The 16,492-nt window shown below is 43.1% G+C and overlaps 3 protein-coding genes across 3 annotated transcripts; 1 reads left to right on the top strand and 2 right to left on the bottom strand.

Moving 5' to 3' along the window:
• Window positions 1-360: 360 nt before the first annotated feature.
• Window positions 361-6,550, bottom strand: cntf (ciliary neurotrophic factor). The gene is made up of 3 exons (XM_029504480.1): window positions 6,284-6,550; window positions 4,019-4,333; window positions 361-3,923 (listed from the first exon to the last, which is right to left on the bottom strand). Exons 1-3 carry the CDS (start codon window positions 6,401-6,403, stop codon window positions 3,750-3,752), a joined length of 609 nt encoding a protein of 202 aa, XP_029360340.1. The 5' UTR covers window positions 6,404-6,550; the 3' UTR covers window positions 361-3,749.
• An 872-nt stretch (window positions 6,551-7,422) lies between these two features.
• LOC115049818 (uncharacterized) lies at window positions 7,423-9,912 on the top strand. Its single transcript, XM_029512369.1, has 2 exons — window positions 7,423-7,608; window positions 7,723-9,912. The coding sequence occupies exons 1-2, from the start codon at window positions 7,544-7,546 to the stop codon at window positions 8,393-8,395; spliced, it is 738 nt and encodes a 245-aa protein (XP_029368229.1). The 5' UTR covers window positions 7,423-7,543; the 3' UTR covers window positions 8,396-9,912.
• Window positions 8,669-14,412, bottom strand: zfp91 (ZFP91 zinc finger protein, atypical E3 ubiquitin ligase). The gene is made up of 13 exons (XM_029512359.1): window positions 14,262-14,412; window positions 13,560-14,035; window positions 13,244-13,281; window positions 12,976-13,092; window positions 12,578-12,617; window positions 12,246-12,356; window positions 12,073-12,165; window positions 11,806-11,991; window positions 11,585-11,635; window positions 11,329-11,407; window positions 10,925-11,039; window positions 10,705-10,804; window positions 8,669-10,567 (listed from the first exon to the last, which is right to left on the bottom strand). Exons 2-13 carry the CDS (start codon window positions 13,967-13,969, stop codon window positions 9,562-9,564), a joined length of 2,346 nt encoding a protein of 781 aa, XP_029368219.1. The 5' UTR covers window positions 13,970-14,035; window positions 14,262-14,412; the 3' UTR covers window positions 8,669-9,561.
• Window positions 14,413-16,492: the final 2,080 nt, after the last annotated feature.

Raw genomic sequence — 16,492 nt, 5'->3', positions numbered from 1 at the left:
GATGCACACACACACACACACACACACACACACACACATATACCTAACACATATAAACAACCACGCGCACACAAACACACCCATGCAAGCACACACTCCACCCCATTTGCTCAAACACACATCCTGTCTTTTCTTACATTTAAACATAAACACACACACTCACATACAAAATCTGATAGCTAATAGTCAAACACAAAATGTCACATCTTTCCTTCCATACATTTTTTCTTGCACCAAAAGCATTCTCCTGTCCTTCACACACTCACACACACACACACACACACACACACACACACACACTGCTCATCACCAGCATTTGTGAGCTAAACTGCTTTTAAGTCGCACAGACACATGAGGCAATTCAAAGTATAGCCAGAATCAATTTATTTCAGCTCACTCATGCACCCTCAGGATTCCAATCAATAATAAATAAGTTTTTATAACATAGAAAAGTTTCAAAAAAAGCAAAGAAGACTGTACATTACTTTGATTTTACATTCACAACACATCAACCAATGCCCCTTTATGGTTACAAATAAATTCTGCATATTGTGTAATTTTAGCATTTTTGAAAAAACAACAGCATTCTTGCTGTGAATGTCAAGTCGCAGGAAAAACTGTGTGCTGGTGGCCATATTGATCCTGCTTTACGCTCTTACGCTCATCATTCAAAGTAATGACAGTGCTTTAGCGCGTGTCTGTGCTGAGGTCGTTTTGAGCCCTTTTTAGACACAAAGGAATCTGTTCACTGCCAGTTTCAGATGTTGTTATGTTAGTGCCGCTAATGTTTCCTTCTTCATGACTAAAGCTGGACTAAGCTTAGCGTGTTGATTGCAGATGATATTTTTAAGCAACAGATTTTACTCAGTAGTAAAGACCTCTACAAGCTACACAGCCTGCTTCTGGAAACAAAAAAATGGCTGGTCCCTTAACACTGACGCCGTTAACCTTCTCTTGGGACGCAAAATTGTGGTAACTTGCATCAGTGCTAAGATGAAAGAGTAATATAGGGTTAGGGTTATCAATACATGTCCTGTGTGAGTCAGCTAACACCTGCTCAAAGACAGACTGATGAACCCTGCAATGTTAAGCTATGTATGTTAAAGAGTCCATGTCTTGAAGGAGCTCTGTTGTGAAAGCTCAATAGTACATGGTTTACATTACAACAATTTTGAGACAGTGTAGGGCTCTTGTCCAAAATACTTTTGGACCACAGTGATAGAAAGAAATATGAAACTAATTTGTCAGCCCAGTGATGAAATGCAGCTTTTCCTGTGTTTTCTGTGAATTTCATGGAGGGTTAAAAGTGTTTCCAACAAGGCAGTTGACCATTAACTGACAATTAACTCCAAAGACAAATGGAAATAAAAAAAGAAATAAATCATAAATAAATCAATTCATTCGGTTGACCAGCAAGGATAGTGAAGGTTAATCATGCATTCTGATCAAGCCGACAACTGGCCGGCCTTTTTCTACAGTATGATTGCTGCTTATGAACAGATGTGATGGTAACCTAATCCTCTCTTTGTGCTGTCAGCTGTTTGTCTACAGCTCTGTCTACACACCAGAGGTCAGAACAGAGGGCACTTGGGGGTGTAACAAACAAAACTTGTAAAGAATAAATACAGTAAAAAAACAACAACAAAAAACAAGAGAAATCAATCAACCCAGAGCACATTAAAACACCCATTTTGTTCAGCAGGAATGTAATGACAGTTTTGTACTTTCGATGTTCTCTAGGAGAAGGGCACACCAAAAATGGTTGAATTGGTCTCGTGTTAACAAAGAAAATGTTTGGCACAAACAGAAGAACAAAGGGCTATAACATGAAACCGTTTGAACCAGTTAGGCCATCAGTAACACTTCATCAAAGAAACAAGTCTCTCTCTCATTTCTCAATGATACAAAATAAATGGATGTAAAATTTCCGTATTGTGAATGGTGAAGTTTTTGTGTAACGTCTTCTCCTGTAGCACCTGCAACAACACACTGATCCGCCCTTTACAAGCGCGTGTTATTTTTGGTTACATTTGGCCCAAGTCGTCTCTTGTCTTTTAATGCTCTTGGTCTGGGTCCAACAAGCAAGCCAGCAAAGTCCAAATAGATAGATAATGACATATAACTCATAACTTGTGCACATTTACAGTAGTTTTTCTCATGGATAAAATTTAATCTGAAAATGAATGCCAATGACAAAACCCACTCGTTTTGACCATAGTAACCCCATCCAGTTTTCAGAGGAATGAAAACAGATCGGCATTCTGTACTCAGGCATCACACAGATATGTTTACAGGCTCAGAGCACCTACCAACAGTTCATCAATCTACAGGATTTTAACAAGACAAGGATTGACTGGATAAATTCTCAATACTCAGGTAATTAATCTTTTTTTTTTTTTTTTTTTTTTTAAAGATAAGGCCCCTTCATATTAATGAAAGCACTGCACAGGTCTGCTTGCATAAAAACATCTCTCTTTGTCACACCTTCGTCTGCTTCACTCTCAGATTTATCACTGATTTTGTTGTTATCTGGGCCAATACAATTCCACACAGGGTTCAGTCCCATTCACAGTATCTTCTCTGGATTTTTCCCCAAAGCTTCATGCATCATTAAAGACAATCTGAGACAAGGGCTGATGCTAATTTAATTAATACCACAGCCCGAGCCAGGTTGACAGATGCATGTTGAGGGCACTTTTAGATTAATTTATTTGATCAAAATCCAACAAATGTAACAAAAAACTTATAAACTACAGTATATTTCTATTATTGCACTGCAACCTGGACCTGCCCAATGGATGGGTAATGAATCACATTCAATCACATGATTTATGTGCCCCTCTCAGTGGGCTCTAAATTCAAAACACTTTTCTGTGACTTGAAACAATAAATGTCAGCATCACAACAGACAATTTATTTGCCTGTGAGTTTGAATAACTGCGGCTGGAGTTGCACTACACTGCACTGCACAGCCATGTTTCTACATGATTTCAGGGGGCTTACAAATCTAACAAAAACATGTTGTTCGCAATAACTAACATTACTCGGAAAACCTAGAAAGAATTGAAGGGCCCACTTCGTGCAATAGCAACACGTGCACACTAGATGGGCCTGTTGCAATGTTTTCCTCAGACACAGCGCCACCTCAGGTAATAATAATAGGAATGATTTAAAGCCATGTTATCTACTCGTATCAACATTAGAGTCTGCTGGTGATTTGAATTCAAATGCTCTCATTTTCATCCAAATGTGCCCCTTGCTGACTACTTTCTCTGCCAGTGGCGGTAGACCCCTGGCAGTTTTTCTTAATAACTACAGATATATCAAAAGGATGATGATACCCAAGGAAAACAACAAATGTGAGAAAGAAAGAAAGAAAGAATACACTGTTAACAAATTGTGAATCTCAATGCTAGTTAGGTTTCTTTAATAAACACATGTATGTTTTAGACTCTGCGATGTCAAACTAAATGTGTTCTATCGGATATTATTAGTGTCTATGATGAATACAAACTGCATGTATAAGGGCCCTAAAAATAACCCATCCCACTCACCTCCCTGTGTCAGTAATCTGTGTCTGTCTCTCTCAGCTGGCTTTCACTCATCTCTTTATCTGCTTTCCTTTTCAGCCAGTTTCTTACATCTTCTCATCCCTTTCATCCATTCACCCTCTTACCTCACTCTCCAGTTCTAACTTTTTTCTCTCTCTATCTTCGTTCAACTTCACCCACACACATTTGTTTCCTTTCTCATCTTCGAGCACTTCTCAGGCTCCTGGCTTGTGTGGTCCTCACTTGCTTCTTGGCTAATATAGAAGGCAGGTCTTGCAAGGTGGTGATTGCCATCTTGGTCCAGTAGTCCACCTCTGTGAAGATTCGGTAAACCCAAAGCTTCAGCTCGAACAGAGAGGTCGGGCTTTCTAACTGCCAATAGAAAGGGGAAAGACCACCAAGCTCTGCCTTAATTTTGAACTCATAATTCTTGGCATAATAACACATCCGATGGCATCAGCACCTACCTCCAGTCCCTCCAAACTGGGAGTCAGGATTGCTGGGCCATCTACAGATTTGAGGAGTTCACCAGTGTTGATTAAGAGAAGTGAAAGTCTTTCCTTCACTATCTTCCTCTGTGTCTCGTAGTCATCCTTGTTCCCACCACCCAGCTCCTCCTCTTCTCTGGCAATGGCTCTTTCCACTAAACTGCGACACTGTAGAAGAGCAGAGTGGAGGCGCCAGAGTTTGTCCCTGGTGTCCAGTTGGGAGGAAGGAGGAGGCACTGACACCAGATGACCGGCAGACCCCGCAACATCAGGAGTGAAACTCTCCTTCTTCCTCTTGAGGTGGGAACAGAAAAACAATAAGGGTGAGGATTAAAAACAGGAGAGAAGATTCTTGAAGAAAAAGTAAGGGGAGGACGAGTTGGAGAGTAAAATGAATAGGTGGAAGATTGCAGACTATTTTCCGTCAAGCAATAACCACTCTGATGTCACTTTTGACAGTTATATGGCACAATACGAAAGCTCACTGGGACTCTGTTAAGGCTCATTCACACTGGCTGTAAAAATGAAATATAGCCGTGAGAGTAACAGGCTTTTCTTTATGAGCTCAAGCCCGATTCCATTGAGGATTCCTTAACAAGTTAAAGGTTAAGGGAGTTTGTTATGATAACAAGCAAGGGAGGAAAAAACAACTTTAGTAGGTGCATGCGATGTTACCGTACTAAAAATATGAACGTCAACTTTTGAAACAGAAATTTGCGATCGTTGTACGTTAACATCAGGAATATGTTTTGACGTTAGCAAATAGGTACGACAAGAATGAAACTGCTCTTATGTCTGTATAATAAACACGGCTGGGGATGATTATTTTAGCTTAGAATAAAAACAGGTTTGGCTAACTAACAGATTAAACAAGAAGAAAATTCTGTGTATGCTGTGTATATAGTGTTACCTAAAGACAGAACTAGGTGCTGCCTCGAACTTCATGTGTACCATACACAATAAGATATCCATGTTATAATAATCCAACTAAATACTGACCGACCATGCCTCCAACATTCATATGAATTCCTCACTGTAAGCAGAATCCAGCAAAGGCAGCACCTTCGTACTCTCAGACCTACATCATTACAAATTTGAAATTCTGATCTGGACGATGCAGACGTGAGGTCACTTCTGGGGCGTTATTGCAGCAGCATCAGCTTTAGTACTTGTGTGAGCTCTGAATCCCAAAGGCCTCCTTGTGACATTATACTGAGGTGTTAATGTTCAGTCCCAAGTGCAACTTGGTACCAGAATGACAGGGAGGCCTAAAGTGACCTGTGTGCCTGGAGGGTTAGGAGGGAAGTTAATATTTACTGCTCAGGAAATGTGATTCAGGCAATTATGGATACCCCAGGAAGCAATAGTCTAGCCTGAAAACAATGTACTCACGAATGGAAGTGGAAGTCTCAGGGAATTATTAAAGACGCATGGAGTTGATGTAAATGAGTTTCTTTTCTCATCGAATACGTTGTCAAAGGACAGGAGAGGAAAATATTCTGGAAATCTTCACGGCATTTTTGGATAAATCTTGTTCCGTTTCAGAGACACTTCCTTTCAGCAAAAAGGTGAGACCACAAAAAGCAATGATCCAATGATCTTTTTTATGACAGGCTAAGACATGCATGATCACCTCATCTGTTATTCTGTGAAATTTCGCTCTGGGCTTAAAGCTGCAAGCTTCTTAAAGGAAAGTGGGCATAGCTGTGCTGTGAGAGAGAGACATAGAAGACATGAAGGACGGAGGAAGGATTGGCCAACATGCTCCTGAATAAGTTATGGGTCAGGTCACTCTCCGGCTTCCAGGGAGACACATGAAATGTATGAGGCAGTGAATTGGCAGAAGGCCAAGAAGTTTTAAAAATGGGCAGCTTTCACACCTATAGGCCTGCTTAAAGCCCAGGAAATGATGACCTGGTAACAGGAAAAAGCCAGTTTCATTCCTCCCCCCCTGCTGTGCCGGACGCTCTTTCCTTCTCCTTAACACACACACACACACACACACACACACTCTCCCTCACTGTCTTATCTGGCTTTTGCACACATCCCTTTCTTCTTATATTTCTTTCTCTGTCTGTCTCTCTCACACACACACAGTTTATTCATGAATACACACATCTATTAATTCTCATTATGACCTTGGCCTATTTGTCTCCGTCACACACACACACACACACACAGTTGTCATGCTGTGATCTGCTGGCAGGTTGCAGTCAGTGGAAAAAATTAAACTCCTCTACTCACATAAAGTTCCAGTAAGACGGAGCTCTCCCGGTGCAGCTGTTGGGCTATGGCGGCGGCCCGGACCAGCATGATCCTGCTCAGACCCGATCCGGAGCTGCTCCTGGTCCTCCTGGTAGCCATCAGACCTCCTGCTGCCTCCGCTGGGACTACACAACCGATTTGGACCGGGAGACTCAAAGCTTGTGAACAGCCGTGAGCGTCCCTGACATTCCGGTGCCGTGTCAGTCCGACTCGCCTTCTGCTGCGGCGGACTGGATGGCCGACTCTCCGCCCTTTCCTCGGGGAACCTGATGCCAGGCAGCAGGAATTTAACGGGCCGAGCGGGGGCGGAGAGTCCCGGTGGGGAGGAGCGGATCAACTTATTTCAGGAGAGCTTATCTGATTTACTGGATGTGACCGAAGTAAAGATCGGCTGTCTCCGGGATGTGTGTCCTGACGGTAAAAAGTGAACCAGGAGCCTGCAGACTTGAGCTGCTCCTTTACTTCAGTGGACATATTTTCATTTTGTGTGCAAATTCTAGTCGGTTGACCTACATTGTCCCAAAGAAAGACTTTATTAGTCCCCAATAGAAATAGAGATATTAATAGAAATACGTAAATACTTAAGAGTCATAATGTAAAAAAAAAAAAAGAGAGAGAGAGAGAGAAACATCTATTATTTTATGTTAACATAACTTGCTGTGGATGTGAGGTATCTATGCCTTTATTTTGGAGTAAGTGAATACATGAAAAATATCTCTTACTGCTAATAATGGCAGATAAAGTGCAGATAAAACTGATGACACTAATAATGTTTGTTCCAGTTAGAGTGCTAGGAGGTGACACAAGCTTATAAAAGGAACTCAGCTGTTACACAGTTTGGACTGTAGTCGACAAGTCAGCATACCTCTGGACAAATTTACATAACTGTCATGAACTATAACCCAAACAGAAAGAAAATTATGGACGAGCTCCTTCTCACCATTTAGATTTCATTTCATTTAGCTTTTACTGTTGTCACTGAAATCTTTTTCATTGACTAACTCCTTCTGTGCAGCACTGTTGTGTTGATGGTTTGATCCAGACATTATTTTCACATATTAAAAATCCTAAAGCTTCCGGTCCTGCAGGGGGCGCTGCAGGCGGCCGGATGTAAACACAGCAGCTGACAGCGGCAGGAAGAGCACACGGGACTGATCGGATGTTTTCAGCTTTTTTTGTCTGAATAAATCCATACTTTTAGGGTAAGACCACAGTTATCGAGCTCGGACCAACCACGGAATGAACTCCCTGGTGGGCTACGGGGTGTCCTCGGATTCAGACAGTGATGGAGGAGACGCACGGAGGTGGATCCTGACACACACAGACACACACAGACACACACAGACACACACAGGCTGTAAGCTGCTGCTGTATTTATAGCTCCACAGACGGTTCACTTTTGTTTTTCCATCTTTAAGTCACGTTAGGGAGCAGACTGATGAGGCGACAGCGGCTGTCAAGACCCGCAACTTCCTGCTGGAGTCCGGATCTTCTTCCGGTGAATCAGGACCAGAGGATGGAGATCCAGAGCCCTCCTCAGCATCCTCACCACCGCAGCTCCACACGTCAGCATCGTCTGCAGCCTGTCAGTCCATCCGGCCTGCTCCCTCTCTGGGCTCCCCCACCTGTAAGAAACTGCCTCCCCCTCCTCTAAATGCCTGCTCTGACAGCAGTGTGTTTGCCAACCCCTTCAAAGCTCAGGCAGACCAGAAGCTCAGCGCCTTGCAGAAACACGTCCCCCTCACCATGCAGTCCAAGCCCTCCCAGATCGGAGGTAAAAGGGTATGCGTGTCATACAGGAAGGATGGGAGGTGCAGGTTTGGGATCAAATGCAAATTTGCACATGACAGTGACCTCCAGACTCCAGCCGCTCCTGCTGACTCTCATCCCCCTGTGAGCGATGAGGCCCCAGCATCGGAGCACGTCGAGCCCCAGGCTGGGGGCCACCAAAGCATCACAGAGGTGGAAGACACAGGAGGCCAGCAAGCCAAGAAGAGGAGGGTTGGACTGAGTAACACCCTGATTCCTCCCAAACGAGCTATGAAGCAGTACGCAGTGCAAAGGGACAGGGAGCGGGTTCAGATGTCCTGATGGAGGTTCTCTGAAATCTAACACCGATTCCTAAAGCAATAGCTCTCTGTTAAAGTCTGTAGAAGCTGTCGAGGTTATTTTCGCATAAATGAATAGCTCAGGCTTATGGGGACATTCTCTCAAGGGCCAGTAGGAGCTTAGGGCTGAACCACCAGCCTCGCTACACCTTCACTAACTCACCTGTTATCGCCTCCACTAACGGCATGTGATGCTTTGGGGTTTCCCTATAAAATGCTGTTCTCTAACTGTCAATGAAGACACTTTAGATAAATGTTAAGACATTTATTTACATCATATAAATGAACAATTTCTGTGTTTGCATTATCACACAGGTGCTGATTTAGTATTGATGTGTTCCAAGATCTCACTTATCAAATCACATATTTCAAAGACTATCGACAGATGTTGAGTGTAACTCTAAACTTTTTTATTAGGGTTGCTGTTTTGGGGGGGCTTTGTGTATCCCATGTCACACTTTGGTTGCCTACAATGGCCTAAGACTTAAAAAGCACATACTACATTATACTTGTGATTTTTCCTTCAATGCGTAATAAGAAACTGCAGAAATATCACTGGAACCTGCCAACATCTCTAAAATATGCACATTTTGTGACTTTATAGAAGGCTGCGAAACACCCTTTTCTGTCTTATATTTTTAAGATATTTAAATGTTAATGTTTGTCAGTTCAGCGTGTGTTTTGACCTTTTCAAGTAAAACTTTTATAGTAGATCTGACCAATAAAATGGAAAAAAAACAACTGTATTCGCTGAAACCAATTTTACTCACTTCAGAGTACGTTTATAAATTTCTAAAGTGTTTTGCATTTGTCATTATAAATTAATTTGATTTATGCCAGTATGAATTTGCCACACCATTTGATGTGCTGTATATGGTGGATAAGAGGTGTCACCTCAGAAACAATACACACACTCACATAAAAGGGTAGTTAAGATTACAGGACTGTTATGTACAAAGGCAACACCTTACACATACAGACACATACACATCTTTCCCTGATACGGATATTCTAAAAAACTACCAAATATGACTATGAGTGAACAGTATATAATATATTGGTGATCCTACATTTACCTCAAACATTGCAATACAGTAAGATCGGGTGACATAGCCTCATCTCTTTTTTTCTGTGTGCTCCATCCTTGTTTTATATGAGGGCCTGCTGCACATGTCTGTCGGTGCTGTCAGTCAAAACTTCCCCTTGTCCTGCCTGCTCCCAGACCACAGAGTCCGCCCCCGCCGCTTCTGTCGGCGGGAGAGAGTTAGCTGATGGAGCCGAGGATGTGAGCACAGGATTGTCCAGAATAAAGCTGTCCTCGTTGGTGGATGCTGGGCCCTGGGACTGTGGTTGGGGTGAGGACAGTAGAGGGGGGCTTGGAGCAGCTGTTTGCAGGGTCTGAAGCTGATGAGAGGTTGCTAGGATTGGGATCTGCTGAATGTGGGTCTGGGACTGGCTGACTGGCTGGAAGGTCATTTGCAAGATTTGTGTTTGCCCCTGGTTCTGCTGCTGGGACGAATACGATTGAAGAGGCTGGAGCTGGGGTCCGTGCTGCGTTACCACTGAGTTGGAATGGAGGGTCAGTTGTTGGATTTGGGGCTGTTGGGGCTGCTGCGTTGCCTGCACAAATTGGACAGGCATCTGCAGCTGCAGGTGAGTCTGCTGCTGGTTGTCAGCTGGTGAGGGGGGGTCAATAGGGGACAGGGCAATCGTCACTGGCACCTGCATTGTATGAAGGCTCTGGTCTTGTCCCAGTAAAACCACCTGGTGACTCACTTGTTGGGTCATGTGACCCATCTGGGACACCTGAGCCGGCTGCTGCCCAACTTGCCCTTCATGGCTCAGCTGGTCCATCTGCGCATCCTGCCCTACCTGGCTCACGTCCAAGTTGGTGACCTCTGCTTGCATGGGATTTCCCGGCAGCTCCAGCAGAGACGCAGGAGTTGTGATGAGTGCACCAGCATTAGCAGCCAGCGCCTCAGCAATAAGCACCTCTGGATGACTCTTGGCCTTATGGGCCACAACGCAGTCCTTCTTCTCAAACTTCTTACCACAAATGGAGCAGGAGAACTGATACGTGGCATCAGCATCGTGCTTCTTCATGTGCCAGTTGAGTGATGCCTTCTGACGACAGGTGAAGCCACAGATCTCACATCTATTGGAAGAAACAGAAAATGGAGCAGAAACATCTTGACCCAGTAAAATGTACATAATAGACAAATATCTAAATAAAAAGAGTCGTTAAAAAAATGCCAAAAAAAACAAAACAAACAAAAACAGGAAAACACTAACTGCAAGGGCTTCTCTCCTGTGTGGATCATTCGATGCACAGCCAAATTGTGAGAACTCTTGAAGGCCCGAGCACAGAACTCACAGATGTAGTCTCTCTGGTCTAGAATCACAAAACACTCAGATATAGCGTTTTTGTATATTATTATTATTATTATTATTAACGCTACCTAGAAATTGTCAAACACAAAGCCTAGTGTGTGTTTTAAGGAATGTGCTGTACCAGTGTGGTGTTTAGCATGACGCAAAAGCTGCTTTTGTAGGCGGAAAAGCCTTCCACACGATGGGTGAGGACAGACATATTTCTTCTTGAGCAAGTGCTGGTATTTTATATGGTGCTGTTGTGGAAAAGAGAAAATCCAAAGCATTATGTCAGAATCAGTTGAAAGTAAAACCAAAGACCATCATTGTTAACTGTAGGTTTAGTTAACAGGCTTCATAAAAGCATGTCAAGTCAACAAGATAAAAATATTATTAAAACATATCTGAACATATTTTGCAAAGCTCATTATTCCCCATCAGGACTACACGGATGCCAAACATTGTTAACTATTTATTAAAAATTGAAGTTTAGTCTATTTTAAGCAATGACGGGTCCTCTGGGATGGTGTAGTTGAGGAAACAAACCTGTAGATAGCGGGGATGAGCCAGGACTGTCCCACATCCTTCCATTTCACAGCGCACATACTGTACTGGGGGCTTCTTTCTGTGAGGGTGAAGCAAACATCGAAGAAATGTAATGAGAAGAAAATATTTCAATGGATTTTCTCATCTTAAGTGAGAAAGCTGGAACCTTGGCAAACTACTACACTAGTTAACAGTCCGTGATATAACACTATGAATTTGAGATTATACTCCAAACCAACGGTCTTTAACATTTTACCTTCTTTTTGGTAGGCGTGGGGTTTTGTCATCTTTTTTCCGTCTGCCTCTCCTGAAGTAGTGAAAAAAGAAAATTATCTAAATGAGTAGAACATTAATGTAGTTTAACAATAACCCTAACAACCACACACATACATTTTTATTTTTGACATTAAAAGATACAAAACAGAAAAATACAAATCTGACCAACTAATAATAGTATACACGTTAAATGATGCTTACTTCCTGGGTCCATCGGGGTCCTCAACAGTTTCTTCTTCTAGCTTTACTTCCTCTTCCACACTCTCCAAGTTGTCTGAACCTTCTATCTTTACCTCAGTGACCTCCTTCTCTTTTTTAGGAGCTTTCTCTTTTTCTTTCTTCTCTTTCTGTCTAGGAGGAGCTCTGCGCTTTGGTTTTGGAACATCCCTAAGACGAAAACCAGACACATGCAGTTACAAAACAACGCAAATACTTATCATGCCAAAGAGAGGCAACACACACACACACCTTTCACCCCTCGGGTCGTAGCTCTGGTCATTTAAGTCATCTCTAAAAGGAACATCTTCGTCACTGCTGAGGCCTTCCTCCTCCTCTGCGCCACTGAAAGCAAAACAACATACTTTAAACGGGAGCTAACACATTCTGCAAAAGAGCAGGTAACGCACTTGAGGTAAATTCACCTCTGACTCTGTGGCTGGTAGTTCAGGTCATTAGGGTCATCCTGAAACGAAGGGTCTTCATCATCCAATACTGTTTCAGCAATCTCTACGTTTCCCTCCTCTTTCTTGTTACTGAAACAGTGTATGACAGCATGAGAGATAAAAATTAACAGGGTTTTGTGAATTCGAATTACATCATTCTTTAACAAGGCATTTTGGGAGTTGGTGAAAAAAAAAAAAAAAAAAAAAAAAAAAAAAAAAAAGAATAAATACATCCTCAACACTGAATTTAAACACTGCAAACAATGTGATATCACATTGTTCTTTCACCCAAAAGGCCCAAAAATACTTACATATGACATTTTTCTTTATTGTTTTCCTCTCCTTCCATTGCTGCATAACAAACAGAGGAAGAAAGACGCCAAGGGTTTTAAATAAGGCAACCACAATAAATGATTGACAAAAAAAAAAAAAGCATGACTACACAACAGAACAAGAAGTTATTTCACAGTGTAAGAATGGTTGAACTAAAAAACAACAGAACTGATTGAGATCACTCATTGAAATCACCAGAAGATCACCATTTATAATCAGAGATAACAGACAGCCTTCCAAATGATGAAAAGAACAGACAACTTCAAGAACAGTTGCCTGCGTGATGTTTTGGAGTCTCAATGTGTGTACGGTTTGATTTTTGAACTACACTCTGACATGCTGAACCATAGTGGCCCGCTGTCAACAGGTTGCTCACCAGCTGGATTCTCCATTCCAGGTTCAGTCTTACACACAGGCTTGGCAGAGCCACGGCTGGTCCTGCCAGACGGGGGCTTGGCACGAGTCTGAGCTGGGGGACGTCTGGGGGGAAGAGCTGAAGCGAGGCAGCAGGAGCATGCCATCAAACACAGTGTGAGACATCAAGTGTGACACAGGTGTGAAACACATAGCAACGCAAAAGAATATGATTAGTTTTACTAGTATGGCATCAACAGCAGCCTGATGTGTAACGTGCCTTTAATTACCTTGAGCATCTGTGGCAGGTTTCTTTGATTTCTCCGAGCTGCACAAATGAGGGAAAAAAAACAAAAAAACAAAAACACATTGAGATCTGACATGCCGGCTATGAAGAGCCATCCAAAACTTGCAGCACCGACTCAGACATGAAAAGTTTTCAAAAAGGCAGCCAGGTAGTGTTCACTCCACCCTCCGCCTGGAAGAGCAGCAGAAAGGGGACGAGCCTGGCTGAAGGCGTGCTTCTGACAGGAACCGAGCCGCCGTCAGGACATCTATTGACAGGCTGATCACAAACAAAATGATGCTGTGTGGTTACAGACTTACTCAGGGATGTGGAGGCTGTCACCGGAGGTCCGCCCGTCAGCCTCTGCTGACACCGCGGCTTCGGAGTTTTTCCTCCGCCGGGAGTTGGAAACTTTCCGCCGCTTGGCTGCACCTGTGTCCAGGCTCGGTTCGTCTTCATCGTCGCTCTTGGTGTCCTTCAGCCAGGCCGGGACTGCCCGGGTCGACCTGTCTCTGAGGACCCGTCCCGAACTCTGCGGGCTCGCCGCTGCCCCGTTCACGTCGGTTAATGAAGCGGAGACGCCGGACCTCGGGCGGCCAGCCCCCCGCTCTCTGAGCCCTCTCCGCGGCGTGACGGTCGTACTGGTGGCCGGGGTCTGATCTGCGGCCTTGTCCTCCGCCGACTCTTCACCTGTATTTGCATCCCCGGTTCGGTCGCCGACCGGTTCCATCACCGTGAGGACTCTTCGGCCGACCTCAAATTCCCCTTATAGCTCGGCGGGTTTACTAGCAGATAACTGAAAAACGGAGCACATTTGCTTTAAAGACGTTTTCATGGCAGGCGGCCTTTATCCAACAGTGGGGCATTTTCCCGTCAGTGCGCTGAGTTCGTCGCAAATTAAATGCATTAATTTATTGATTCGAAATTGAAAACTTTTCTTAATTATCTATTCATTAATAAAGCGATATAATTTTAAAGAAGCAGACACTATTTTCGCGTTCTTAAAGCTATAGTAAACCTACTTATTCGCCCGGGCCTGGTGCACAACCATTTTGTGCGCTTTGTTGCGTCTCCTTTAAGCCAAATATAAACCGGGGCTGCGTTCAGGAGCGTCGGCTCGTTTCAGCAGCTGCGACAATCACCTGGATTTCCTCTCCCTGCTGTCCACACATCCACTCGACTCTAGTGGCTTAGTATACAAATCTGCGAAAGCAGCAGCGGCGGCGGCGGCAGCCTCGGGAAAGGAGCGCGCAGACGGAGGGCCGCGGGGGCATCATGGGAAATGTAGTGAAAGGCGAGCCAGCGGCGTTTGGATATCATTAGAAATGTATTTCTCCCCCCAGTCGTCGCGCTTTTTCGACTTAAGATGCAAAACGACGTTTACAAACTCGTCCGTCACACCATCGGTACACTTTTTCCATAATAAGTGGTACCAACATTAAAACATAAACAGGGAATGTAGCCAATTACGCGTAATATTTTGCTGCAAAATGAAATTAAATGTTTTCAGTGTATTTTATTCCAGCACAGGATTTTTGTGTTCTGTACTAAAAATAAATCGGCATGTTATATTTTATTAATTACTCAAACTGTGTGGTAATTATCTTCCTCTGCCATACACCGAGCCAATGGATATTGAATGTGGTTTATGTTTCCCGCAATACTCTGCATTGATGACAGTGGAACTAACATGGCTGCCACTGAAAAAAAGGTCAGTAGTTCGTGCTGCAGCCTTCTCTGATGAAGGGCTTTTACCACCAGATGGCAATATTATCCTAAAGGACACACTCCAGGCTTCTCTAACGTGACTGTGGGATGCACTTTGACCTAACGTGACATTTTGTCCTGCCATTTTTTTTATTTTATTTTATTGTGATACAGGTAAGTGCGGTAATGGGATGCTTTTATTGTGGCAGTGTGTTGGAGATCATGTTCCCTGAATTTAAACTCGGTCCTATGAGATTGGGAGAGTCTGCTCATGAACCGCCATGCGGGTAGCAAACCAACAACAGACTTACACATAAAGGTACTGAAGTTTTCCTCTCCTCAGATATGACTGAAATATGAGAGCACAACCTTTGCACCAATGTGATAACAACGAAGGTTTTGTGTGAATCCACATCATTATTCACTTGCACAAAATGGTAGCAGATAGGGCACAAAGAAACGCACGTTCATGTGACCAGAACATTGGTCCGACTTAGTATTGTAATGGTGACTTCAGATATCAATCTGCCTTTAATGTATGTCTTCCTGCTACCTTTCAACATATTTCCGTGTTATTGGCAACCTGTTAGCTGAAAGGTTATAACATGGTATATTTAAAAAAAATAACAAAATGAAGTAGCTGCTATCGCCCTCTTGTTCATATTGTAGCGGATGATCAAGGCTACTTATGTCCTTATAATCCTCGCGGACTCCCTACTGGGGCACAACATGTTTTTAGAGTAAAGTTGACCGGCCACAGAGAGGTTTATGAAACATTTTCCAGCACTCTGCTGCCTTTGCTCTCTCCAACATGAAACATTGCTAAATAATGGGTGATGTATGAGGTCAGTGATGGGTTTCCATTCACAGAGGTCAGAGTCAAAGTCATTTGACCACTTTCACAGTTGTGCTGTTTAATTTGAAACCAGGCAAAGTTTATATGGTTTGGCACAATCTGTAGAGAGACAAATGGCTTACACATCATTGCATTTGTTTTGAAAATGCTTTATTTAACTACTGAAACACTATAAATATAACAATGCAAAACAAGCTTTTTTTTTTCCTTTTTTTTCTTCTTCAGATAGAAAATAGTCTGCATAGATCTACAAAGGAATGGCATAGGGCACATCTTTGCAATAAGGCACGCGCTAGGAGGAGTTTAAATGGTAATACCTATGTTAAACTAAGCATATGTACCGCCACACCACTGACACAACGAGCAGAAGGAGTTTATCCCACTGCTGTAATATGGGTCAAATGCAGACAATTAAAAGTAAAGCAAGTGTTTTGAGTGGAAGGCGGAACACCTGCTTTCTGCTTAAGAGTGCTGTTAAATCACAGTTAGACCTTTAAAAGCTCAAAAGGGACAAGCAGAGTTTCAACACCAAAAAAGCTCTAGGGTGCCAACCGGTCATCATGTTTCAGCTTGATGGTTCTAGTCTTCGTGAATAATATTGAGCAGATAGAGAAGGCCTTTGTGTTCCCACTCATAACACCAAATCTAGTCCAAAATAACACACATATTATTACATTTACAAAAAAAACA

The sequence above is a fragment of the Echeneis naucrates genome, chromosome 1 (genome assembly GCF_900963305.1).
Source record: "Echeneis naucrates chromosome 1, fEcheNa1.1, whole genome shotgun sequence".
NCBI classification, from domain to species: Eukaryota; Metazoa; Chordata; class Actinopteri; order Carangiformes; family Echeneidae; genus Echeneis; species Echeneis naucrates.
Note: the sequence above shows the minus strand (reverse complement) of the source record. Positions and strands in the feature narration are given on the sequence as shown.

Excerpts from the sequence above, each read along its gene's own strand:
- cntf (XM_029504480.1), bottom strand. The coding sequence starts at position 6,403 with ATGGCTACCAGGAGGACCAGGAGCAGCTCCGGATCGGGTCTGAGCAGG. Across the intron at positions 4,334-6,283 it reads CCGTCTTACTGGAACTTTAT|AGGAAGAAGGAGAGTTTCAC; the intron begins GTGAGTAGAGGA and ends TCCCACCTCAAG. Across the intron at positions 3,924-4,018 it reads CCAGTTTGGAGGGACTGGAG|TTAGAAAGCCCGACCTCTCT; the intron begins GTAGGTGCTGAT and ends TTCTATTGGCAG.
- LOC115049818 (XM_029512369.1), top strand. The coding sequence starts at position 7,544 with ATGAACTCCCTGGTGGGCTACGGGGTGTCCTCGGATTCAGACAGTGAT. Across the intron at positions 7,609-7,722 it reads GATGGAGGAGACGCACGGAG|TCACGTTAGGGAGCAGACTG; the intron begins GTGGATCCTGAC and ends TCCATCTTTAAG.
- zfp91 (XM_029512359.1), bottom strand. The coding sequence starts at position 13,969 with ATGGAACCGGTCGGCGACCGAACCGGGGATGCAAATACAGGTGAAGAG. Across the intron at positions 12,166-12,245 it reads TACCAGCCACAGAGTCAGAG|TGGCGCAGAGGAGGAGGAAG; the intron begins GTGAATTTACCT and ends TTTTGCTTTCAG. Across the intron at positions 11,636-11,805 it reads GACCCCGATGGACCCAGGAA|GAGAGGCAGACGGAAAAAAG; the intron begins GTAAGCATCATT and ends TCACTACTTCAG.